Consider the following 23,454-nt stretch of genomic DNA (forward strand, 5'->3'; position numbering starts at 1 on the left):
TGAAGAGAAGAAAAAAACAGATCTGAGTATTTCTTTTTAACTGAAACTGGCAAACTGTTAAACTGTGGCTGTAGAACAATGAACTGTGAAATATAAACTGATGTAGTTGGAAATAAACATTACATTGCCTGTAATGTTACAATGTTATACATTGCTGCAAACAAGTGATTAAACCCATGATTGCTTGATTAATTTCACAATTCCAAAGTTATGTGTGCTTTAGACCGCATAAACTATGCCCAAATACTTACTGTTAAAATTTTAAAAAAAATAAATAAAAGGAACACTTGTACTCAAAAGAGAAGGTGCATCTCAAAGTATTAAGAACTGAGCAGCCCAATGGAGCTGGCCTATTTTATAACCTACTACCTTCTGCCATGAAGATTCGACTCCAATTTTAAGATGCCTGAAGTTTCAGAGCTGTCATTTTATTTGAAAGCTGGTATTATTGGGTTTTATCAACAGGTTTTCACTGTTGGATTTTTTAAAAGAAATACCATTTCATCCAGTACTCAGGTACGCCTCAGCGTCAGAAGAAATGCAGACAGCTACATGAATTTTAGGCATGCTTTAACTACGTGTGTATTAGAGACAGATGGGTAAAATTCACTGTACTGGTCTTGCTTGCCTTTTTAAAAGAACAGTCACACTGTGGAAACAGTGCTGAGCTGGAACCATTTTCCAAAGTGCAATCAAGTACCATGTTTGTATCTAAATCTGGACTCCAAAGATTTGTGGATTGTCCTCATCTCACTGTAACAGATCATGAATGTTTTCATGACTCTTTTCTCAGTATAACTTCATAAGCACAGACTCAGTTATACCAACACAAAATGGGTATTTTTCTCTTTTTAAAATAATTGTATTAATACAAGGACATCTGTTAATATGAGCCCTCTAATAATCAGGCATATGATTCTGGTTTCCACTACCCACACCAATACGCCCATGATGAGAGACCTTCAGTTTACGTGGCGAGGCTCAGCCTGAGGGATTCTCTAATCCACAGAAAGTTAAGCAATTTTTCATTCTTGTGAACCATGAGCACATGCTGATGACTCAGGTGTTGGGGACTGGATTTCTCAAATTTGATGAAAGAAAGTTTGTCTTTTGTTTGTGGTAACAACAGTTCTATTTTAGCCAAACCACCACACCAGTTATCCCTTGTGTCTCGCCTGTTCCCAAGATAAAATTCAGGCAAACCTGCTGAAGTCAGAGCGTCACAAGGAAACCCCCGTGTGTGTGAAGTGTAAGGACACGCCATGGATGGGGCCCTGAAGAAAACGAAGTGGAAACAAGGCTTTTCTCCAGGGGCCGGCGTCCTCCTCGGCTGCCCGCACTGCCACAGCCGGCCCCGGCCGCCTCAGCTCCCGCCCGCCCGCGGAGCAGCCGGCCCGGCTGAGGGGAGACGGCCGAGCACGAGTCCCGGCCTTCCCGCCTCACGGCGGCCCCACCGAGGGCTCGGCCAGGAGCCCTCGGGACGGATCCCCCTACACACCCGCTCCGCGCTGCCAAAGCCCAGGCCGGTCACTTTTGTGCGTTTCTATTCAAAACGCCGGCGCTCCGCCATTTCCTAGCACCAGCCCTGCCCCGCTGCCGCCCCGCCGCCCGCTGCCTCCGCTCCCCGCAGCGCGCCTGCGCGTGCCCATGCGCGGTAACGCCGGCCGGGCGGTGCGCGTGCGCCCAGGCGTCCGGCGTCTGTGAGGCGGCGGATTGGGAGGAGGCGGCGGCGAGGCAGCAGGACCAGGAACTGCTCCGGTTGCGGCTGGGAGGGGACGGGGAGGCGCCCGGTGGTGCTTGTCGGTCCTATGGGGCCTTGAGGGTACAGCCCCGGAGAGAGAGGGGGTCTGTGCTGGGGCGCGGAGCCGGTGGGAGGATGGAGGGGCAGGCGGCTCCGGGCGCGGGCGGCGGCGAGGAGGCGCTGAGCTCCGGCAGGATGAACCCCAAGCGGAGTGGGCGCGCCGCGGAAGAGGAGAGCCGGAACAAGCCCAAGCTGGTGAGCGGGCTGTGGGGCTGGCAGGGGGGCAGGGGAAGCGGAGGAAGGCGAGGGAGGGGGGGGAGGGGAGGGGAGGGGGGAGGAGGAGGAGGAGGGAGGCTCCGGTGCCGTTTTCTTGTTTCCCAAGTAGAGAATCTGGGGCGGAGGGGCGTGCGGCCGGGCCTGGGGGGTGCCGGGCTTTCAGGAATTAAAGGCTGCTTTTTGAATAATCCCGTGAGGGGTTTTGGGTGCCTTTTGGCGGAGGGAGGCGGCAGCTGGCGGGGACGTGCGGCGGCACCGCGCCGAGGGCCGGGGGCGGCCGCTGACAGGGGCCGGGAAATCCCGGGTTCCCCGTGAGGGCGATGCCGGCTGGATTCCCGGCGGGTGGTGCCCGGGCCGCCCCTTTGGGGTGAGGTGCGGTGACAGCGCTCTGCTGTAGGCAGGACCTGTTGGTGTAACCTCTGCTCCGCTCATTTTTCGAGTGGAACGTCACGGGTGGTTTGGTTTTTTCCTTCTGTATGAGTTGAACCATCCAGAATATTGGTGGTTGTGATGCAAACAATGTGAACTTCTGAATTACTGTCAAAGCAACTCGAAACATTTGGGTATTGTCCAGTGTTTTTGGAAATATGTGACGAACTTTTGACCAAAGCTTCTTTAGGACTGTAGAATTTGTTCATTACATGTGGTTTTTTTATTTAAAATTAGGTATTTCTACTTACAGACCTGATAACTTGAAATGTAGGTACATTCCAAAGCCAACAGCACTGGATTGCATCTCATTTTATAAACACACTAGCAGCAAACCCAGTGTTTACTTTTGATTGTTTACTTCTGTAACTTACAAGTAACTTATGTTCATGTTAGATCAGTTTTCTGATGGGTTTTCCAAGAACAGCAGTGTAGCAGATACTTAAAACTTACCTGACTTTTCTTATGAAATAGAGTACTAGTTTCAAACTTTATATAATCAGTGCAGGGGTTTTCAGCGCTAGTGGTAGAACCAAGTCCACATGTAAGTGCTCCCACCTTGTGTTCCCTTCGTGTCTGCCTTGGGCTGATGAGTCTGAGAACTGTGGGAGTGTTCTTGTCACCGAAAACTAAGTTAGAATGCGTGTGGGGAAGAAGTTAAATTTGTAATGTATGAGGCGTTGAAAAGTTACTGAAAGTTATAATGATTTAAAAGGTTGACAGAAAGCCAGAATACTGAATAACTTCAAGTGTGCTTGTATTGAAAGTGACCATGTTTATTTTAGCAAAAAGTAACCAAATATGTGTCTCATTTTCTGTGTTATTGAAAACAAACTCATACTTCCTTGCATAGGATAAACATAAACAAACTTCTTCATATAAACGAGGTGCTTGTTTATGTTTATACTACCTTTACTGTTTCCTAGCTAAAGTGGCTGGGAAGGCTGCCTGAAGATGCCTGCAGGGAAGTGATTTTAAAATCACACAGGAAAGTACCTCTATTGGAAGCTGTGGGCACAAATTTGAATGCTTTTTTAGCAGGGAACACTTTGTTCTGAAAAAAATACATAATTTAAAAAATCAAAGAGCTCAAAATTAGATTGAACAGGGCAACTGTTCGCATTGCATATTCTTTTCAGTTATTCTAGTATCACTAGAGTAGGCTTTTACTGTTACATTTAGTGGAAAATGTCCATGATGTTAATATTTGACTTTGTATGCAGTCATACGCTTTTGTTTCTTGAGGGGATGATTACAGTCCGTCAGCAACATGGGTCAGAGTAGTGGTATATTGGTTGAACCAGATACCTTCTGAAAGGTAGTTTTGCCCTGAGATAAAGTGACTAGACTGATGATGTAACGAGTGAGTGGGTTGAATGGAAAAGTAGTTATTTTGATTCTGGACATGATGCGCACAAATGGTGTATGAAACTGACATGAAGAGGGATCTTCCTCTGAGGGAGAAAAGGGATGGGGTTCAGGTGTGTTTTAAGTTGAGGTAGTGTGAGTGGACAGGCAGATTTATCAATTCTTGCCATGGATTTGCGAGGGAAGAACAGGACTGTAATCAGGGAAAGTCTGCGTCCATTATGTGGGAGAATAATCTTACTAAATTTTGCTGGCTTTAATTTTGAATGGAGTATTGGCTCTGCTGAGGCTAGCAATATCTTTAGGTATTCGGAGGACAACCTTACTAGTACCTCATCCCTGTTCTTTTCACTGTGTAAATAAGATGAAGGTATATTTGGGACTTCTGTAAGAGAAGCCACACTATTTGTGCAAGTATTGTCACTGAGTTTGTATACAAAGCTTTTCAGAGTTTGATGCAGAGATTTTCTTGGTTCAGCTGCATAACTTAAAATTCATCAAGTTTCAGTACAGTTACAAGATGAATCAACCTGCACTCTGTCAGTTTGCTGTGTGTAATTCAAGGAACTCTACTGTGCGCTGAGAGGAGTGTGTCTCTTTTCCAGAACTTCTTTCACACATCAAGTGGAGTGCTGAATAAGGGCTTGGTGAGAAGCGGTGTGCAACTACACATAACAGAGGGTTTATTTTTAGTTCCTGGCATAGCAGCTGAAATCAGGCAAGACATTGGGAAGAAGTCTAGGGGAATGATTTTTATATGATGGACTAAAAATGGCTGTAGATGACGGGGAGCTGGGAAAGCTGAAGTCATTATTTTGGGGGAAGGGAAACTTGAAGAAGAAGGTGGAAGTTTTTTGTTGCCCCATGCTTCCCATCTGAAAGTAGAAGGTGGGCAATGGTGCTTGGCCTGCAGAAGCATAGTGGTTTGGTGGGTCTTTTTTAAGGACTGAAGCCTGATTGATAGCATTTATTCTTGACTGACAGGAAGTAAGACTAGGCTATCAAGAGAGGATCTGTGCTAGAAAAGACAATGATGGTTTAGAGTATTTTTCTGTAAGATAATTGATACATATGTATGCACACAAATAATTGAAGATGGATTATATTAGAACTACTAATTCAATTTTCTTTTGCTGTAGGTAATTGTAAGAATCATTCAAGTTTGATAGAATTTCTAGAACGTGACAGAGCTGCACAATGAGAATTTAGTTCCAGTTTTTATACTAGTACTGTGTAAACTGGAATATTTTTCTAAAATCTAATGTCTGTCTTACAGGCACCTTGACAGCTGCTGAAAGAGCTCTACTTTTTTTTTTTTCCTTCCCCCCCCCCCTCCATTTTTTGCTGGCACAAGAACCAGAGGTGGGAATGAGTGCCTGGTGTTTTTGTCATTATTTTTGTTTATAATGAAATGGGCAGGAAAAAAAAATGTTTTGGCAAACAATCACCTGATCTCCTGCCAGCCCTGAGAATAGGCTGGCATGAGATGGCAATAAGCAGTTACATTCTTAACTGGGTTTGGCTATGTGCTTGTTTTGTTTGTTTAAAAGTATGCATGTTATACTAGGGAAACAGGCTAAATTAAGGTTGTCAGGGAGATTGCTGCAATTCCTGTATTTGTTGAATGTCATTTGCTCTCCTTAACACTTGAGTAACACATGGGAAGTATATAATTCTGTTGGGTACCTAGGAAATTGGTAAGTGCTTGAAAGAGTAGGGTCTGATTTGGCATAGCTGTTAATGCTTAGCTGAACCCACAGTCTTATCAAGTTATTCATCAAAAGATGAAGTTGAAGCAGAGAAGTTGAAGCCAGACTTCTTACAGAACTTCATGGGAGAAGGGAAGACAGAGCTTGTAAGAAGGAGCTGGAGAGTGGGCTGAGTATAAGGGGGGGAAAAACATTTGAAGGATGATTAAGCATTGGTTGACCAGAGACACTGGAATCCTGTTCCTTGTAGTTTTTCAATACTTGGAAACCTGGACAAAGCGTTTAGCAGGCTGGTTGGAGTTCAGTGCTGACCATGCTTTTTTGGGCAGGAGTTTAGGCTAAGCTGAGAACTGAATGAGATCCTTTCAAACACCTGTGTTTCTATGAATCAGTACTCAAAAAGAGGTGTTACAACAGGATTTGTGGTGCTTCCTGACTGTTAGGACACTGACTAACCAGAAGTTAATATGGCCAATGGTTTTCTGGGTGCTTTTAAATTAGCGTTAATAATATATTGTGTCAGCTTAGTGTTAGCATATGTAGAAATACTTGTGTGCATGTAATGGCAAGTGCCACACTAAACACGCAGCATTACCCCCAGGTTCACTTCAGGTTTGTGTGATAGTTGTTCAGCGATAGATACTCCACTTAGCTACAAACAAAATTTCTGAAAGGGGCTGTCTTCTGAGTGTGATGCTGTCTTTAAAAGTAGATAAGGAGACATATCTTGTATAACATGAAAAACAAATTTTTAGGGGTGAGGGAGAGCTTATTTGATTGGAGAACAAGTGGATTTGGTGATTCATCAAACAAGGAGCAAGTCATGCTTTGTTTTAAAAGCAGAAATTGTTTATGCTTAATACTGAAGTTTTTTAAACCCCCTGAGCTTTGAGATGAATCAAAAGCTGCGAACAAAATGTTCTGACTAATGTGGCATAAACTGGTGTCGAACAGTGGAATGAAAGCTTTCATCAGCTTTAAAACAGAAGTAAACTGAGTGTGCTTGGGAGAATCGTTTTCCCAGCTGGGCTCCTCCACCCATATCACTACAGGAGTTAATGAGCACTTTAAATATTGAGTATCAGTTACTGTCAGACAGGCTCTGTTTTACAAGACCTACAATGTGCCATCAACTTTGACTCCTAAGGTTGTTTGATATTGTTCTCCTGTGGAGAAATAATGTGCTTTTTACATGTGACTTTAGATGTTTGTACACTTCATATGTGAACTATGAGTCAGGTTCAGCAGAGATTTTTGGCAAATGACTAAAATGTATTATGTTTGAGATCATAGTGTCTCCGAGTTGAGTCAGCGCATGCCTGCAGAGGATTCTTGCTTCAAGTGTATGCTTCACAATAAAGTGAACAAAATGCTTGTGTTTTAGAAGACTTTTGGTCTTATTAGATCAAAGTCAAGGTATTCCAGCAAGTGAAGTTAGTTAGGGTACAGCTATTACTGACAAGTAAAATTAATGTCTTGAAGAATTTGGTTCTGTTTCTGAAAAGTATACAGATTAGACACTACTTCTAATATGGTACAGTAGGGCATGCTTGGTACTGATGTTTAGGTAAGCGCTTTAGCTTTTATGTGAATGTATACCGACACTGTTTAAATGGGGTGATATGTCAGGCGATAGGCCTATCTGCTTGTGGTACTTAAACTTCCTGAACTACTACTTGTAAGACAAAACTGTAGAGCAATTCTGTATGATACAGGAAGCTTTGCAAACAAAGCAGATTCCACCTAGGCAATGTGAAAGACAGTTACAGCCAGAACTAACAGTGTGCATATCAAGAGTGATGTTTTCAGAGATTTTAAGCAATATCGTTCTGAATATCCAAGTTGAGCATTTGTATTACAAATAGCCTGTAAAGCATGCTAATGATACTGTGATTGCTGATGACTGGGTAGAAGGAAGAGATGGGCTTGAAAAGTTGGATGGGCTACAAGATGATGTCATGTTTTCTGCATCATTTGCAGTTCTTTAGGGCTAAGCAATAATGGCTACTAACTTTCCTCTCATTCTTTTCATCCCTGTCCAAATTTAGAGGTGAAGTAAAACAAGAGATGGCAGTTGCTGCTGAAGCAACTGGCAATTTCAGTTGTTACTCATCAGTTTACTTGTTCAACTTTAAAGCCACAAGAACTTAGGAAACTACTAGAATGAATATTTTTGTACAGTTCCTTACAGGTTGTATATTGTGGTCATTCTTTACTTTCAGTGTTTTTGAAAATAATTTAATAAGTTCATTTTGGAGCAAGTAAGTTTTTTGTTATGAAGGGCTATGGTGGTAGTGCAGATAATTTTGAGAGAAGATTGACAGTAGAAAGACTTCAGTGTTTGTGTAGCAATTCATAAAGTTGCAGGTAAGACAAAGGTAACTTGTCTTAAGCATGCATGTTATTTTTGTATCCAACTAATTGCTTATTCTAAGGTCTCATGCATCAGGTAGCTTTTTTGTACGGTATTGGAGTGAGCGCCTCTGTTTCCCACTGTCAGACACAACTTCCTAAAAGGTAGATAAGCGAAATCTTGCTTAACAAAAGTAGTGGTAACGCACTCTGTAAGGCAAATATATTCTATGTGTTAACTATTAATTGATAGTATGGGAGGAAGGGGTGATTGCAGAGGAATCAAGGCAGTGGGTTGATTAGCATTGATAATAGGCTGCTGTGGCCTTCTGCGAAGGCAGTGGGTTGATTGACATGGATGATGTGCAGCTGTAGCTCTTTCTGCTAAGTAGTTGAATAGCCCTGAGGGGTGCGGGAGAGGTGGCTGGATGGAGGAGCAGCAGTGTGGTCTGGCCTCTGGAGGAGGGAGAAACAGCATGGACAGTAGAATCTGACTGACAGCAAAAGCCTTGTTGCAGCCTGATAGCTTGCTTGTGCTGCAACAGGTGTCAATTAAAGAATAATTTTTTTTTTTTTTTTTGAGGCAGTGGTGTAGGCTTAAGCAGTCTCCATGCCCACCCTGGTGCTCTACTGCCTTGAAGTTTTTGTGTGGCAGTGGGACAAACAAGATCACGAAACTGAACCAGTCAATGGTTCAGCTTTTTTATTTGTTCTTTTTTTATTTGCTAGAACTGATGTGCCTAATGTTATGGCACACTAGAATTCCTCCCTTTGTATTTTCTACAGTTTTCTCCCTGTTTTTTCTACAGTTGATCTACCAGTAATATTAAATTATGATTGTGTCTGTTTTCCAGCCGTCTTCTTGTGATAGCTGTTTAGTTGGATGTGATGTGAAAGCAGCATGTTGTATGCACATGGGCAGATCTGAAAAAGATCTGCTATGGCAGTTAAATGATACTGTCACCTGCATTGTGATACAAACTATAAAATCAGCTGGTTTACAGAAATTGAGAAATACCTTGGAAGTTCAATGCTGGAACAAGGCCTCACAGGGGAAACATGTTTTGATACAGCTACAGAGAAGGTCTTCGGTCCACCTGGGTGTGGTAATATTTGGTCTTAAGGTGTAGTGCATGCTGTAGTATCACCACACCTTCTGTTACGTAAAGCAAAAATGTTCTTAAGAGTTTCAAATAGATATGGGCTCTTCTTGTGTAATCGGAAAACTGTGTTTTCGTATTCATTTCAGGCTGTTTTGGGGGAGAGTGGGAGAAGAGGAAGTTCAAGATGATGCATATGATGGATAGCTTTCTTGTCAGGTTCCCTTCTTGATCCTTTTGGTGACCCTAAAACTTTGGAAATAAGATAGTATTGGAGGAAGTATTAGGTGTGCTGGATGTGTGACGTGTGTTTGCTGCTTTTAAATTTTCTTCGCACAGTGTTATCAGATATGGAGGACATCAAAGATAGGAAGAGTTTTCATTACTAAAACTTTCTCAATGTGTACTTCCCAACAGTTGAGTGTGTTTAAATTTGTCTTGAAAGTATAGAATGTAAGTGTAAAAGTCATCACCTGATTAAAAAAATGTAATTGGAATGAATCCTGCCTTCTGTTTATTGGTGATTTGTGTGTGTGTATATATATATATTTTAACACACATACTCCTACTGCTTTCCTAATTGCAGTTGAAATACTAAGTTATCTCTTTATAACATCCAAATTAACATACTTGTTACCTTTTTATATGAGAATAAATACAGGAGAACTTGCTTGAGGAATGTGAAATTTACAGAGAAGTGCTACTTTGTAGTTTAGAATAAACATCTAAATAAAAAAGTTAAGTTTGAGATAGTCGGGTAATAGCACTGTAGAATCCCGGCACTTGGAGCTACAGGACAGTAGCTGTACAGCAAATAAAGTAGCATCTGTAATTTTAGGTTATGTAGGCCAAGGGAATTGCAGAAAAGGTACTGGTGGATGCAGGTTGGCTTGAAGGTACACAGGCCCATTCTCTCCGGTTTCTTTGCTCAGGGACTAGCTAGTCAAATGTTAGTAACTTCGTCCCGTATGGGATCACGTGAAAAAAACACATCATAATGCAATTTTAGGCATGAAGATGAGAGGAAATGATCACAGACCTTAAATGTTCTTGAGGATAACTTTGTCACAACTAGTTATGTGTTTGCAAGTGGCTCTGTATAAATTCATGTTGGTGTCTTAGGGGTGGTTGAACAAGACAAAATAAGTACTTTGGTCAGGAAAAATGTTAGTTCTGCAGTCTGTTATTCTTTCTTAGTATGGTAAGAGCTAAAGACGGTTGTTAGAATATGACCTTTAAAAATGCCTGTGGGGTTTTTTTTTGTTTGTTTGTTTTTCTTCTGTTTTGTTGTTGTTTTTTTGTTTGTTTTTTTTTTAAATGAGTAGCTTTCTGAGGATCAAATGCTAAGCCAACTTGAAAGTCATTAGATTCTGGACTCCTAATAAAAGATAAGCTAGCTAGTTCTTGTAAAATGCAGACTTTCCTGTCTACATTTTCAGTCTTCATATTCTCCTGCTGTGAATTATTTTTATACCTATAAAATTGAAGTAACTTCTAAAATACTGTGGCTTCATAATGGAACTATGCTGAATGTTTGCATTTATGATTGTGTGAGTGCTTGAGTAGATGAGAATTTGACAGTTATTAATAGTTGAGATGGTTACATGGTATGTTCCAGTTGCATTAGAACAGGTAACTATTTGCATAAAGAAGAAAAAAGATGACAGCGTATCAGGCTAAGCATATATGCTGGTGTCATATACTTTTTAATTTTTGTGCCAGCCACATTTAGAGGGTACCTTAAAAACAAAAGGTTTAAATAAAAAATCTGAAACAAAGGGTGAAGCGATATCAGCTGGCTAAGTTCAGAAGTTAGCACATGAACTCAGATTAGCTTAGATGGTTCAGTTGGGTCTGTCCCTCTTTGTAAGACATACAATAGCATTTCTGTCTAATTTTGTATACACTTTACATAAAATAAGAACTGTTTTCATAATCATTGCAAGTCTTTGCTTATAAGAGCCTTAGCCACTTGGATTGAGTGAACTGTTGCGTATGACAGATAAATAGAAGGTAGTTTATGACTAGACTGGAGAGAGAAGTTGCAACCAAAGCTTCGGCACTGAAACATCTAGTAACTGATTTTATCCTGACTTTGGTGTCTATACAGGGATTTATTTCTGGTGCTGCTGCCAGTCTTAATTCCAAAATTCCCATAAAACCAGATTCTTTGTTTTGTTTTTTGTGGTCTTATATAATGGGACAGTAAGAATTGCTGTTCTCAGGCTATCCACTCTACTAGAACTTCTTCAGTTCCTCCTTTCCACTCCACTATGGCAAGTGGATCTTCCACTGCTTTATTCTCATCAACAGAAAAAAGTGAGGTGAGGAAACTTTAGTTTAGCACATAATTTCTTGGCTAAGCTAGAAATACAGCAGGCAATGTCTGCTGCAGTCTCTCAAGCCTTTACAATCCTCCATTCTCCACTTCTATACTGTCTTCCAGCTGTGCAGTTTAATTTTTGTTCTGTAGCTTATTTACAGCTTGATGGAGACATTCCTGAACTGGGAAGGTGAAGAGTACAGCAGTAGGCTTTGGTAGAATTTCGATCTGTAAACTAGATACACAATTTTAATTTCCATATTTTACAAGTACACATCCACATTTGAACTTCAGACAAAGTTTGGGTGGTTAAGACAGGCTTCCTAAATCCATTAAGGTCAGTTGACAGTATTCTGTGATTCTAACTAAATCCTGAATGACTTCGAAGATAAGCAGTAATCCCATCAGTTAACATTTTAGATTTCAAAGCAATTGTTTTGAAATTTTGATTTTGAAATTTTTGAAGGCCTTTATATATAAATTCATGTGGGTGTTCAGGGGTAACCTAAGCACATACCACATCTTAATATTATGATGAACTACCTTTTTTTTTTTTTTTTTTCTCCTTACTTATCCTTTAGCAGAAGATAACAGATTCTCTGAAACCTGTTAGAAGCATCTGTAATCCTCCTGAATTCCTGTTACTTCTTAACAGGGAATCTCACTTGTTGTGAAGTTGAATTATACTGTTGGCTTTCTCATTATTATGTATAGTATAATACCTCTCTGTTCACATGCTGCTTCATTTCCTACTTCCTTAAAGGACAAAGAATCTTGGGAATCTGTTATAAACAGGAAGGAATAGGAAAAGGAGCAGAGAGCCCTTGTGCTTACCACAGCAGATATAAATTCAGTTTAACCAGATTATGCTTTGTCTGTTGAATTATATTATGGTCCATGCCTGCAGAAGCTACTTGATCTAGAATTTCTGTCCTTCAAGGAAAAGCCCAAGTTTACTGTGGCAGCAGCATTGCTCATTTTTCCAAGTTTTAGTATCACGTTGTTCATTATTAGGGGAGAAAAAAGTAACTTTACTATCAACTTTTTTTTTAATGTAGGGATCAAATACTGCTGTGATCAAATACTTGCTCTTTTCTGGGAAGTTAGTGACTTGGAATAAAGACAACATTATTCTAAAAAGTTGTTGACATGATTCCTGTGACTGTATGTTCCAAGATTGCTGGGTACAGACAAAATGAACAATGTTCACTAGTAATTCCTGCTTCTTTGGCTCACCACATCCCTTCCACTGCCAGTTTTGTTAAAGGCTGTGTATCAGTTGATTGGATTTTGTGGGGTTTTTCTTACTATTAAAAAAAAAAAAAAAAAAAAAAAAAGCAAATACACATGTCTTCCCTTCCTCAAAGTCTATGAAAAGTAAAATATTCCATTTTCAAGGAGCTGCCCAGCATCCAACAAAGCTCTTCACAGAACAGACTTCATATGAACTTATGAAACTTGCTGTGGGCCTTCTGCTTTATTTTTAAGTGTATCAATTCTCTCCGTGCCTATTTCTATTAGAAATTATTATTTCTAATTTATATTATATTATATTATTCTAATATAATAATATAAATTTATTAGAAATTATTATTATTGTATTAGAATATAATAAAATTTCTATTATATTCTATTCTACCAGTTATATAGTCTGCTCAAATGGTAGCAGAGGAAAATGCAGATTGGCTGTGACACTGATTTCAGTGTTTGCTGGACCCCAAGAGCAAGATTTATTCTATGAAACCAACAGCATACTCAGTAAAGAATCTTCCCCAAACTATCTCTGCACAGAACAGGAAGATAAGTATATAGAAATTAGCCTGTCACATATGAAGGGGTATTAGGCTGTACTTGCATCCACTGGGAAATATGAAGCAGGGAAGCAGGAATGAAAAAAAAAAATAATGGTGCAATAGTACTGAAGAATTTTCTCAAAGCAGTTTCTGCCTGGTGTTTCAGAATGTTTTCAAAAGAAATCTCTAACTGTCGAGTTAACTGGTCATTGCTCATCTTGAAAGAGAAACCTAGGTTTCAACAAAAGATTAATGCCAGGTTCAAAGCATGTAGTTGTAGTTAAAAGGGCTGCATGTCTAGGAAAGAGTAAAAACAGACTAAAACTGCATTTCAGGGGTGTCTCTTTATGAAGTGAGGTATAAAAGGAGGAGGCCTATTCTCACTACTTTAATTGGCCAAACTCACTAGCTTTGTAATAGCTTTCACTCAGTCTGAGCAGCTCCACAATGTGTGTGAATGAAAAGATCAACCAATTGCACTCAGGAGAGCCCAGAACAAGGAAGGAAGATGAACGGCAATTTGTTGCACATGAAGTATTGCTCTCTAGCAAAACGGGCTTTGTTCTGCTGCCACATTGAAAGCAAAGAGCTCAAATCTATTGCTTGTATCTAAGTATAAGACTGAGATGAAGCCTGCACTTACTATGTCAATAATTGTTTTGACATAGTTTTTCCAGTTTAACTATTCCAGAATGTTTCAAAAGCAACTCACAATAATACACCAAAAAAGCAAAAGCCAAGTTCCCTAAAACCTCAATGCTCACAAGTCGAACAAATGCATTTCTGAAATACAAGCAGCGGAGCTATGTGGCTGAGTATGGTACTGATGGGCACACTTGGCAGAAAAGCAGCAGGCATGCCACCAGTACACTAAGCATCTAAACCATCCTTTTACTGAACTAGGAGCTGTTCTGTGTTCATTTCTAATTAAGTCCTGGAAGTTTATCCAAGGACTATTGAAGTGACTAATTTAGCATGTGAACTCCGTCTAAACCCACTAATTTTCTTCCAAACCAAGTGATGTGCTTACTGTACATACAATACAGAGAAATATGCTGCTACTGACAAGCAATCCAGCCCAATACCAGTACCATATCAACTGCTTGGACAGATGGCTTCTTGTCTGGTAAAGTATACCTGGCACTCTTTATAGTCACCAAATATATATAGAGAAGACTACATGGGTGTGTCACAGGATTTTTGAAATTATTTCAGTGCACTTCTAATTTACTGAAGGGATGCAGCTTTTGAAATAAGCTTTCTTATCAAGCAAAGCATAAAAAGTAATTGGCACTCAACAGTCTGAAACCTGTTCTTTTTAAGATGGTGTTCTTCAAGAAAGACCATTAAAGTATCCTTTACCAAGATAATTAGATTTGAAACTGAAGTTATTTAAGCCCAAAATAAATGCAATGTTAGATAACCCCAAAAAATAAAATGTATATGCTTAAACAGATGATTCAAGGACATGAAGAAGTAGAATACCTTTACTTATTTTCCCTATTTATGCTGCTGCCCGTTGGTGCAGTCCCATATGTTATCTTCATATGGCCAAATAGGACTGCCTTGTTTCCTTTATGCAAATACTTGTTGTAGTGCAACTGAGACACGGCATGTAACATGTGAGGTCTTTGTGGAGGTACCTGCGGTTCCTATGCAGAAACTTTGTATCAATTTCTGTGGCTACACTTATTTTATTTGGATTTGCCAGATTGCCCAAAATCCTTGAAGTGGAAGATTGTTCTGGGCCTTAAGGATATGTAGCCATAGAGTTTTGTACTTAATTATTTGTGGTGTTGTGGTTGGTGGTTCTTGGCTGCTTTTTTTTCTTTTTTAATGTGGGGTTTTTTCCCTTTCTTTCTCCTTGTTTGTTTTTTCCTTGTTATTTTTTTAAAGATGTGTTCTATAAAACTTTCTGTTGGTTAATGATTATGCAATGCCACATGCATTTCTAAATTAAGTACTAAAATCAGCGGGTAGAATTTCTCATTAAAAATGGAAGCTTCAAACTAAAATAAAAGGTGTTAAATCTTTGTTGTAAGGGCAGGGTTTGTCATGTCTCTTAACCTTTGTAAAGATCTCGGTTAGTTAAATAGCTTTTAGAACATTAAACCTGCATATTGAGGCTAGTATGCACTTCATAAAAGCAGTATTGCAGTGCTTGCTGCTTGTGAAATTTGTGAATGGAATTATGACTTGGCTCTTTCAAAAGTTTAGTTTGTAGAAGTTTTAACTAGCAAACTGTTGCTTGATAGTTTTAAGTGAGGAATTTAAAAGCTGTAGAGCATCCCTAAGAGAAACAGTTTATCTGTCCTGAAAGGCATGCTGTGCTGTCACAAGAATTTTTCCAAGATGCTCAAGGGAAAACCTCTTGCATGACCACTAGATATCAAAATAAGAAACAGATCCTGGCTGTGTAAAGTGCTGTATAAAGAACTTGGTAATTATGTAGTATAACTGTTACAAACTCTGCTATTCCTGGCTTGGTTGATGGAAGGTGTTTGGACTCTAGCTCTAGCAGTAGCTCTGGAAAATGCTAAAACTTAGTTAATTTGCCTCTGTGCTGGCCAATGTGAAAACTGCCTTTTCTAACATGCTTTCTGAAATTGCTTCTACAGTAGTCTAAGCTGCTCTGGCTGGCTGTCCTGGTGCAACCCTTGCCCTTTTTGTCTCATGGCCAGCAATTTTATTGGCTTAGACTGATGTGGAACTGCAGCTTTTGGAAAAAGCATTTAATTTTGCTCTGATTTTTAAAGATTCCTTATCAATGCAGACCAGTGAATTATTGTCTGAAACAGGCTTTTCAAAACAGTAATCACAGTTTGAGCTACAAATAATAATACTAATAAATCAGTTGAACTGTCTTCCTCAACTCTTGGTGACTTACAAAATTGTTGACATTAAGGATATCTAAATTTGTTTACAGGTATTTTTTTCAGCTTCTGAATTAATCTGGCTTCTTTGAAGTCATCTGGGAAAGCGCAGGTTTTTTGAGCAGTCTGTTTGGTTTTGGAGTGTGATAGTGGTCTGCCAATGAGACAAAAAATGAAGAAGCTGTTTCAGTTTCTCTCAGCCTCTATTTTTAGTTAGACCAGACTGATTCTTAGGGTCTCTCTATTCCCCTTGCACAGTGTGGAGGTGCCCCTTTCACTCAGGGGATCAGACAGTGGCATTTGTAACTTGCCTCCAGCCTGTTTTGCCCTCCCTCCAGTTCAGGATCAGCGCTGATTCTCCCAGCAGCGTGATTAAAGAGTTGGTGCCCTCTGCTGTTAATAATTACCAGCATGGGTGACCCTCTGGCTTTATTTAGCATGAAGAGTTGTATAACTTTTCTGAATGTTGCTTGTTTCTGGGTGGCCAGTCTCCTGGGGAAAAAAAGTCGAGTAATTGAGGAAAACCAGACAGCTTCTTGGTTCTTGGTTCCTCCAGTCAAACAGCACTGACTCTGTGTTGTGCACATTAATAAGTTCTCAGCTTCCTTTTGGCAGCCTTTTGTAAGGTGTTAATGTGCTTCTTGGTCTCACTTTGTAGTGCCCCAGGGAATGTTCACCTGCATGTTCAGGTTATGGATTAATCCTTAGTTTAATAATTTAAATAATGCATACCTGAGGAATTTGTGAAGCCAATGGCTGCAAAGCAAGCAAGAATTTTCCATGTGGTGTCACAGACCAAGTGCAAATGTGCAACAACAGTAACAAAAGTATTAGTGTTGTTACCTTCAATTATCTTTGATGTACCAGATGGATTGCAACAATTCAAGTTCTTTTTGAAAGCATGGTGAATGCTCCTTGAAGTGCCAGGAACTTACCATGACAAACATTTTGTCAATTACTTTTTTTACTAGTTTTATTAGTAATGCCAGATATACTTTGTGACTTGTAAAGATCTTGAAAGTCCTAAATCAGTGTGTAGTTATAGTTTCTGCACATCAGCTAATGTGGCTCAGGTATCTTTTTGCAATATCCTAGATACCTTTTTATATTTAATTACCAAACTGAATATGTTAACAGACAGTTAAATTGTCTAATGGGAACATTACTTGTTCTCTGTACTGAAGAACAGAAGTTGTAGGAGTGAATTCTGTTTTGTGGCTGTAAGACCTAGACTTGAGTTGCACACTTTTTAGACTTCAGATATTGATCAGTTTTGGGTTTTTGTCCCTTTAAATTCCCTTTGTTCAGGTATTCATACAGGATGTTACCCCTTTCCTGGTTTTATGCAAATTTATTTGCAGCTAGTTAAAAAACACTTATTCTTGAGCAAAGTTTACAATGTCTTTTGGAGGTGTTGAAGTCCAGGTAAATTTTAGGAGAGTTGTATCATCCCAATTTAAAACCAAGAAAGTTATGAGAAGGTCTCATTTCCATTTATTACTCTTAGAAAATTAGGATTGCTAGTAGCAGTTGGAGCTGTTACCTGAAGCTTAGTCTGTGTGCAGAAGTGGGGTGTTGCAGTGCACCGCGATTTGCCTGAGCAGTGTGCAGTGGAGTTAAAATTGCTGTTAAGTTTAGAAGTTAGCCAGCTGATCATTGTTTCATTATACATGTGGTAAACTGTGGGCTGCTTTTGATTTTGTTTTTGTGGTGGAAGCAAGTCTAGAGTAACAAGAAAGTGGCAAAGTAATACTTAAATATAATGGAAAGGTTATTCAACCCATGTAGATGAATTTTAATTTACAATTCATGGCCAGCTCAAGTGATCTGGAAGGTTTTATTAACACATAAATGAGAAAAAGATTTAAAGAAAAGACTTGCTGTGAGTTTTGTGATGAAAGTTAATGCAATAATCTCAAGTCTTTAAGTTCTTTGAATGTTGGAATTGTTATTGTAGGAGCCTGAACTGAGCTTGTATGAGGAAATAGTGATTTTGGTATCAATAAATACAGCAAATTACGGTGGAAATCTGTCTACTGTTCTTACATGCAAGATTTCAGTTACACTGAATATTAACATGACTGAGACTGACCTTTTAAGATGAGTAGTGTGATGCAGTTGCATTAGTACATGCAATGATTTTTGTGTGCCTTATTTTCATGATCTGTCAGTACATACACAAGTAATGGGATACTTAGAGTAAACTAAAATTAGGAGGAGTAAACAAAGTGGTATTTAAAAGTAGTGATGGACTAGAAAGACTACATTTGAGAGGGGGAAGCTCTGCCACTGAAGTCTTCTAAGTGAAGAATTAAGTAAATCAGTAGGAAATAGTTCTTTCATATGGGAGTTGAAGAGGTTCCATGGTATGCATTGATATTAAAACCTAGGAGAGCTGTCTTAAATTGCATGTGTGTTTTTACATATAAATACTAATTTGATTTCCCGTATTTGCAAATGTTTTATCATAGAGATTTTTGCAAAACCTTTGGCTTTGGTCTGCTTCTAAAATGAGGGAATGATGTCTTTAACAACCTAGGAAAGGGTTGATTTCATCTTCTTGTGTTCTGACTGTCTTACAGATGGCATAGAGAATAATGCTAGAGGAGCTGACAACAAAAAGTGTGCTATCTTAAACTTCCTCCTGGGGAGGTAAACTACTTTTGGCTTACAGTCTTAAATCAGACTGGAAGTGTGATTTCTTTGTTAGTATAAGAGTCTGTCAAAATTGCATGTCAGTGAGAATCTGCAGGTACATAACTGCCTTGCCTCTGCCTCCAGCTGCCTGCAGTTTCTCTTCTACCTGTTAAATATGTTGCTTATCTTGAGTAGCTACTGGCAGCAGTGTAGCTTGTGCACTATAAGGAGATCTGGGAAGTGCGCTTGAGATGTCTGAAAAAAATGCTGTGTGGAATCTTGCTTTAGTATTCTGTATTTTGCCCAGAGGTATTTGAGTGACAAATCCAATATAAATGTAGAGATAGAGTAGGTTATCCTGTTCCAGGTTCTGGGAGAGACTGGCAGTGCTTAAATGAGACGAAGTTGGAGGGGAGGGGGGATGTTTCTAGTACATCTAGACTAAAACGGATACAGAGTTTTCAGACTTCTTGCTTGCATAGGTCTCTGGCTTCCAGTCATGGTTAGGCTTTACTTCATTTGGACTTCTTTCTGGATAAGCTCCACTAAAAAGAAAAGGTTTGTTTACAAGAGTAATGACATATTAGATCTGATTTCAAGGGTGGAGTATTACTTTCTTTTTTAATTCCATAATAAGTCCAGGTAACAAAAATACAGGAGAGGTGTAGTTGTAAGGAAGACGTTTTAGATACAGCAGTTAAGAAGCTGAAGGGTTGGTGTCAACATCTGGAATAGCAAGAGAAGATTTTATCTTAGATGTCTGCACTGGGTCAGGCTGAGATGGAGATAATTTTCTTCATAGCAGCCCATATGGTTCTGTGGTGTAGATTTATGACCAAAACAGTGCTGATAAAACACCAGTGCTTTAGCTTTTGCTGAACAGTGCTTACCCAGTCTTAAGGCTTACTGTTTCTTGTGGCCAGCAGGACAAGGGCAGTGATCGTCCCCCTGTACTTAACACTGGTGAGGTTGCATCTCGAATACTGCATTCAGTTTTGGGCCCTTTGCTTTAAGAGGAACGTAGAGGTGTGGAGTAGAGGTGTCCAGAGACGGGCAGTGGAGGTGGTGGAGGGTCTGAAGCACAAGTCTTATGAGCAGCAGCTGAGGGAATTGGAGTTCTTTAGCCTAAAGAAGAGGAGGCTCGGCGGGGGGACCTTATTGCTCTCTACAGCTATACTCACATAACAAGTGAGAGGACAGGAGGAAAAGGCCTCAAGCTGCTCCAGGGGAGGGTTAGATTGGGTAGTAGGAAAAATTTTTTCCCTGAAAGGGTGGTCAAACATTGGAACAGGCTGCCTAGGGAGGTGGTAGAATCACCTTCCCTGGAGGTGTTTAAAGAAATGCGTAGTTTTGGTGCTTAGGTTTAGTCATGGATTTGGCAATCCTTTGTTAATGGTGGACTTGATCTCAGAGGTCTCTTTCAACCTGGATGATTCCCTGTTTCTATTCTTCCAGTGCTCACCATGACCCAAGAGTAGGAGGGGGTGGGCCAGAGGTTGGGAAGGGACACAGCCAGGACAGGTGACCTAAACTGACCAAAGAGATACTCCATACTACAAAGACATGCTCAGCAATAAAACAGGGGGTGGGGTGGGAAGGAAGTGTTTTTTCTAAAGTAGCAGTTGCTCAGAGGCTGTGTAGGTATTGATCTGATGGTGGTGAGTGATGGCTTCAGCATCATCTGTTTCTTTTTATCTTTTTTCCCCCTTCATTTGTTAAAATGTCTTTATCTCAACCCATGAGTTTTTCTTGCTTCTGCACTTCTGATTGTCTCCCTGATCCCCCTGCCAGGGAATGAGCGAGTGGCTGGGTTGGGGACTGACCTACCAGCCAGGGTCAGTCAACCACACTGTCCTGGATACCTCTCAATGCTTAAAGTATGAACACATTGCTCCTCCTTCCCACCTTGATATATCCTCCGCTATTTGTATAGACTTCCAAATTTATTGAGCAGTGTTTATTAATGAAATGATTCCTTGATATGATGGTTGATACTGGTATGTAATACAAATTGCTTTTTTGTCCATGAATAAAAAGGTAATGTTGGTCATCTTTGTCAGCAGGATTTTACTACTGTTAAGGAAAAAGTGAGAGTATACTAGGAAGGGAGATACAGTGGGGTTTGGTTTGTGCATCATCAGTACACTGGCTTTAGGCAGTTCATGTAAGAAATCAAATTATTTGGTCTTAAGGAGAAATTGGCAGAAGACCTAAGAAGCTAGGGCACAGGAAATTCTACTCAACTGAGTCTCAAAAACTGTCAAAACTGAGAGTGTCATATAGTTATCTGCTGACTGTTTGAAGTCCATAAGTCCATATTTGTGTTGGAAAGCTTTCTAAGAGATTCTGCTTTTTTTTTTTTTTTTGTGTGTGTGTGTGTGAAATATTGGGGGTGCTAGAGCTATACAGGTTTTGCATTCATGAGTTAAATAGTCAAAAACCAAGGTGAAATAGGATGCAAGCATTTTTCATATGAAACACTGTAGATTTCATGCCCTATTAGCTGCAGTTTTGCTACAAGACTTCCTGAAATTTCAAGTGCCTTTTAGTGTTAGAATACATGAAATACAGACTTCCTTATTCTGAAAAAGTAGGTAACGCTGTCTTTTTTTCTTTGATTTGTGTGTGTGTTGTTTTTGTTTTTTTTTTTTAATAGAATATTCAAATAAAAACTTTGGCAGATGATGTGGTAAGGTCTTTGTAACATCTTAATTTGCAATGGTAACTCCATGCTGCATGCTGTTTTACTCCAAATGTGGACTATGTAACACATTTTTATAAGGATATTAAGCATTAGATTTCAGAAAATTGAGTTACTGTTCCTAAAGAGCATAATTTGTAACTCAGTTGAAGAACAGTAATTTATGATATCTGTTTGAAGAAGCTTTAACCACATTCTTTACACTTCAGTAATACTGTGGATGTGATGAAACTTACTCAACAGTTCAAGTGCTACTTTTCTTGACCTTTTTCAAGTAAAGGATCTGCAGTGGCTCTTGTGGAGTTAGTTGCCGCATGATTCAACTGGAAGTGTTATGTGTAATAAGTATGTACTGTATGTCAAATAAGTTTTTATTCAGTAGCACTAACTTTATAATTCCAAATACTTTGAAAACTGTTGTATTTTTACAGAAACTTGTATCAAAATTGACAAGCAAAATTAGAAACTTCTGTTTTCTGTATATATTAGTTAAGCTGCACCAGCCACTTAGTTCATTATCACTTACATGTCTGAAATGAAGAAATTGTACCAAATAATCATGTAGAAGATTGATTTATGACTTGAAAGTGATCTCATCATTGCATTGGGATTAAATAAATTTGTTGTTAATAAGGTATATTTGAAACAGATCACAGTACAATGAAATTGATCTTAAATGACTTCTTTTTTTGGTGACTGCTGAACGCACATTTTAATGTATGTGAACAGTAACACTGCATTCAGTATATTGGCTAATTTTGGGTACTGCCTTTCAGGCACTATGTCCTACCTTTGGCCCTTTCAATAGGCTATGCCCTAATTTTAGTTTCAGAAAGTGTGATGTAAACTATTCTAATAAGGAAAAAATAGGATTAAAGTAGTAATCTTGTCAACTATGTTAACAGTATCCTTGTAAGCAATGTGTTTCTGTCCACAAAACTAAGATTTCTAAGGAAGAAGAAAACCCAGCCCCAATCCCCTCCTCTCAAAAACACAAACAAACCAAAAAAACTCCAAAGAAATTCAAAGGGCATGCAGCTTATCTAGGATTACTTTCCCTTCAAAACTTTAAGGTGGTCTTGTAGGATCTCAAAAAACAACAACAAAACAAGCCAATAAAAAGAAACAAAACAATTGAAAAAAGGAAGAGTATTTCTTCGCCATGTTCTGCAACAGTCAGAAGTCTCCACTCCTGACTGGACTGAATGAACACTAAATGAATCCAGATTTCCTATAAAAGAAATACTCCATTAAAGTCTTCACAACTTCACAGAGGTTGTGTAACTATAGGAAATAAAATTTTGATTGACATGCCTTCATAAAGATTGCAATAACTGCTATGAATGAGACTGGTAAACCTACGTAAGCTGCTGTTACATGAAAGCACATCTTCATAAGGCTGTTCAGTGCCTGAAACAAATACGTTAGTATTTGTTGATGCAAACAGTTAATTTAGAAAAATCGTTACAGACATAATGTTATAAAAATGAGTATAAAATATATATCTTGTTAAAGACAATATTATTAAAAAATTCTGCCTTTATTCAGAATAGTTATATATTAATAATACAGTAATAAATGGCCTTATAAGGAAGGTGCTCTTGTTGTTTTTTTCCAATATTAACAAATTAACTGAGTAAGCATGCTTTAAGAAAAAAAAAAAAAAGGTGGGGGGTTTGGTGTAAGGCATAAAACAAGTCAGCCTTAACCAGTGAAGCGTCATTGCAGACTGTATGATATGCTGTCACTAATGTCTGTTATGTGTGTTTAACTATGGATGGCTGCCTCTATGTGAGTAACCATTACCTGGCTTTTTAAAATTATGCACTAATTTCAGGAGTCTGTACTCAAAAACACTTCAAGGAATTGTGAACTAAACTTGGAGCATTAATTCCTCTACAAACTTTATTTTACTTTAGCAGGATTTTTTTATAAGCCTGATGAACTTGTGAGTACCTCCTTCCCAACGCTGGCTTTTTCAGTTGTCCTCCAAAGACTTATAGCTCTTCAGGTGAAGGAACGCTTGGACATTACCTTTGTGGTACCATATTTATTCACTATCAGGATAATTAGGGAGTAATGTGAGAAGATGAACTCAAGATTTTGAAATGCTTAGAGTTTAACATAGATGGCATACTTAAGAAACTGTGAG

General features: G+C 39.2%; 1 protein-coding gene across 3 annotated transcripts in view; it reads left to right on the forward strand.

Moving 5' to 3' along the window:
- Positions 1-1,697: 1,697 nt before the first annotated feature.
- Positions 1,698-23,454, forward strand: part of DIAPH2 (diaphanous related formin 2) — a 243,940-nt gene continuing 222,183 nt past the window's right edge. Inside the window, exons 1-2 of one of the 3 annotated variants that reach the window (XM_056359368.1) lie at positions 1,698-1,996; positions 21,258-21,290. In XM_056359368.1, the coding sequence (XP_056215343.1) occupies positions 1,877-1,996; positions 21,258-21,290 (153 nt within the window). In that variant the 5' untranslated portion in view covers positions 1,698-1,876. The remainder of the gene's footprint in view (positions 1,997-21,257; positions 21,291-23,454) is intronic. The other 2 variants (XM_056359369.1, XM_056359370.1) reach the window with 2 other exon arrangements.

Source organism: Falco biarmicus, chromosome 14 (assembly GCF_023638135.1).
Source record: "Falco biarmicus isolate bFalBia1 chromosome 14, bFalBia1.pri, whole genome shotgun sequence".
NCBI classification, from domain to species: domain Eukaryota; kingdom Metazoa; phylum Chordata; class Aves; order Falconiformes; family Falconidae; genus Falco; species Falco biarmicus.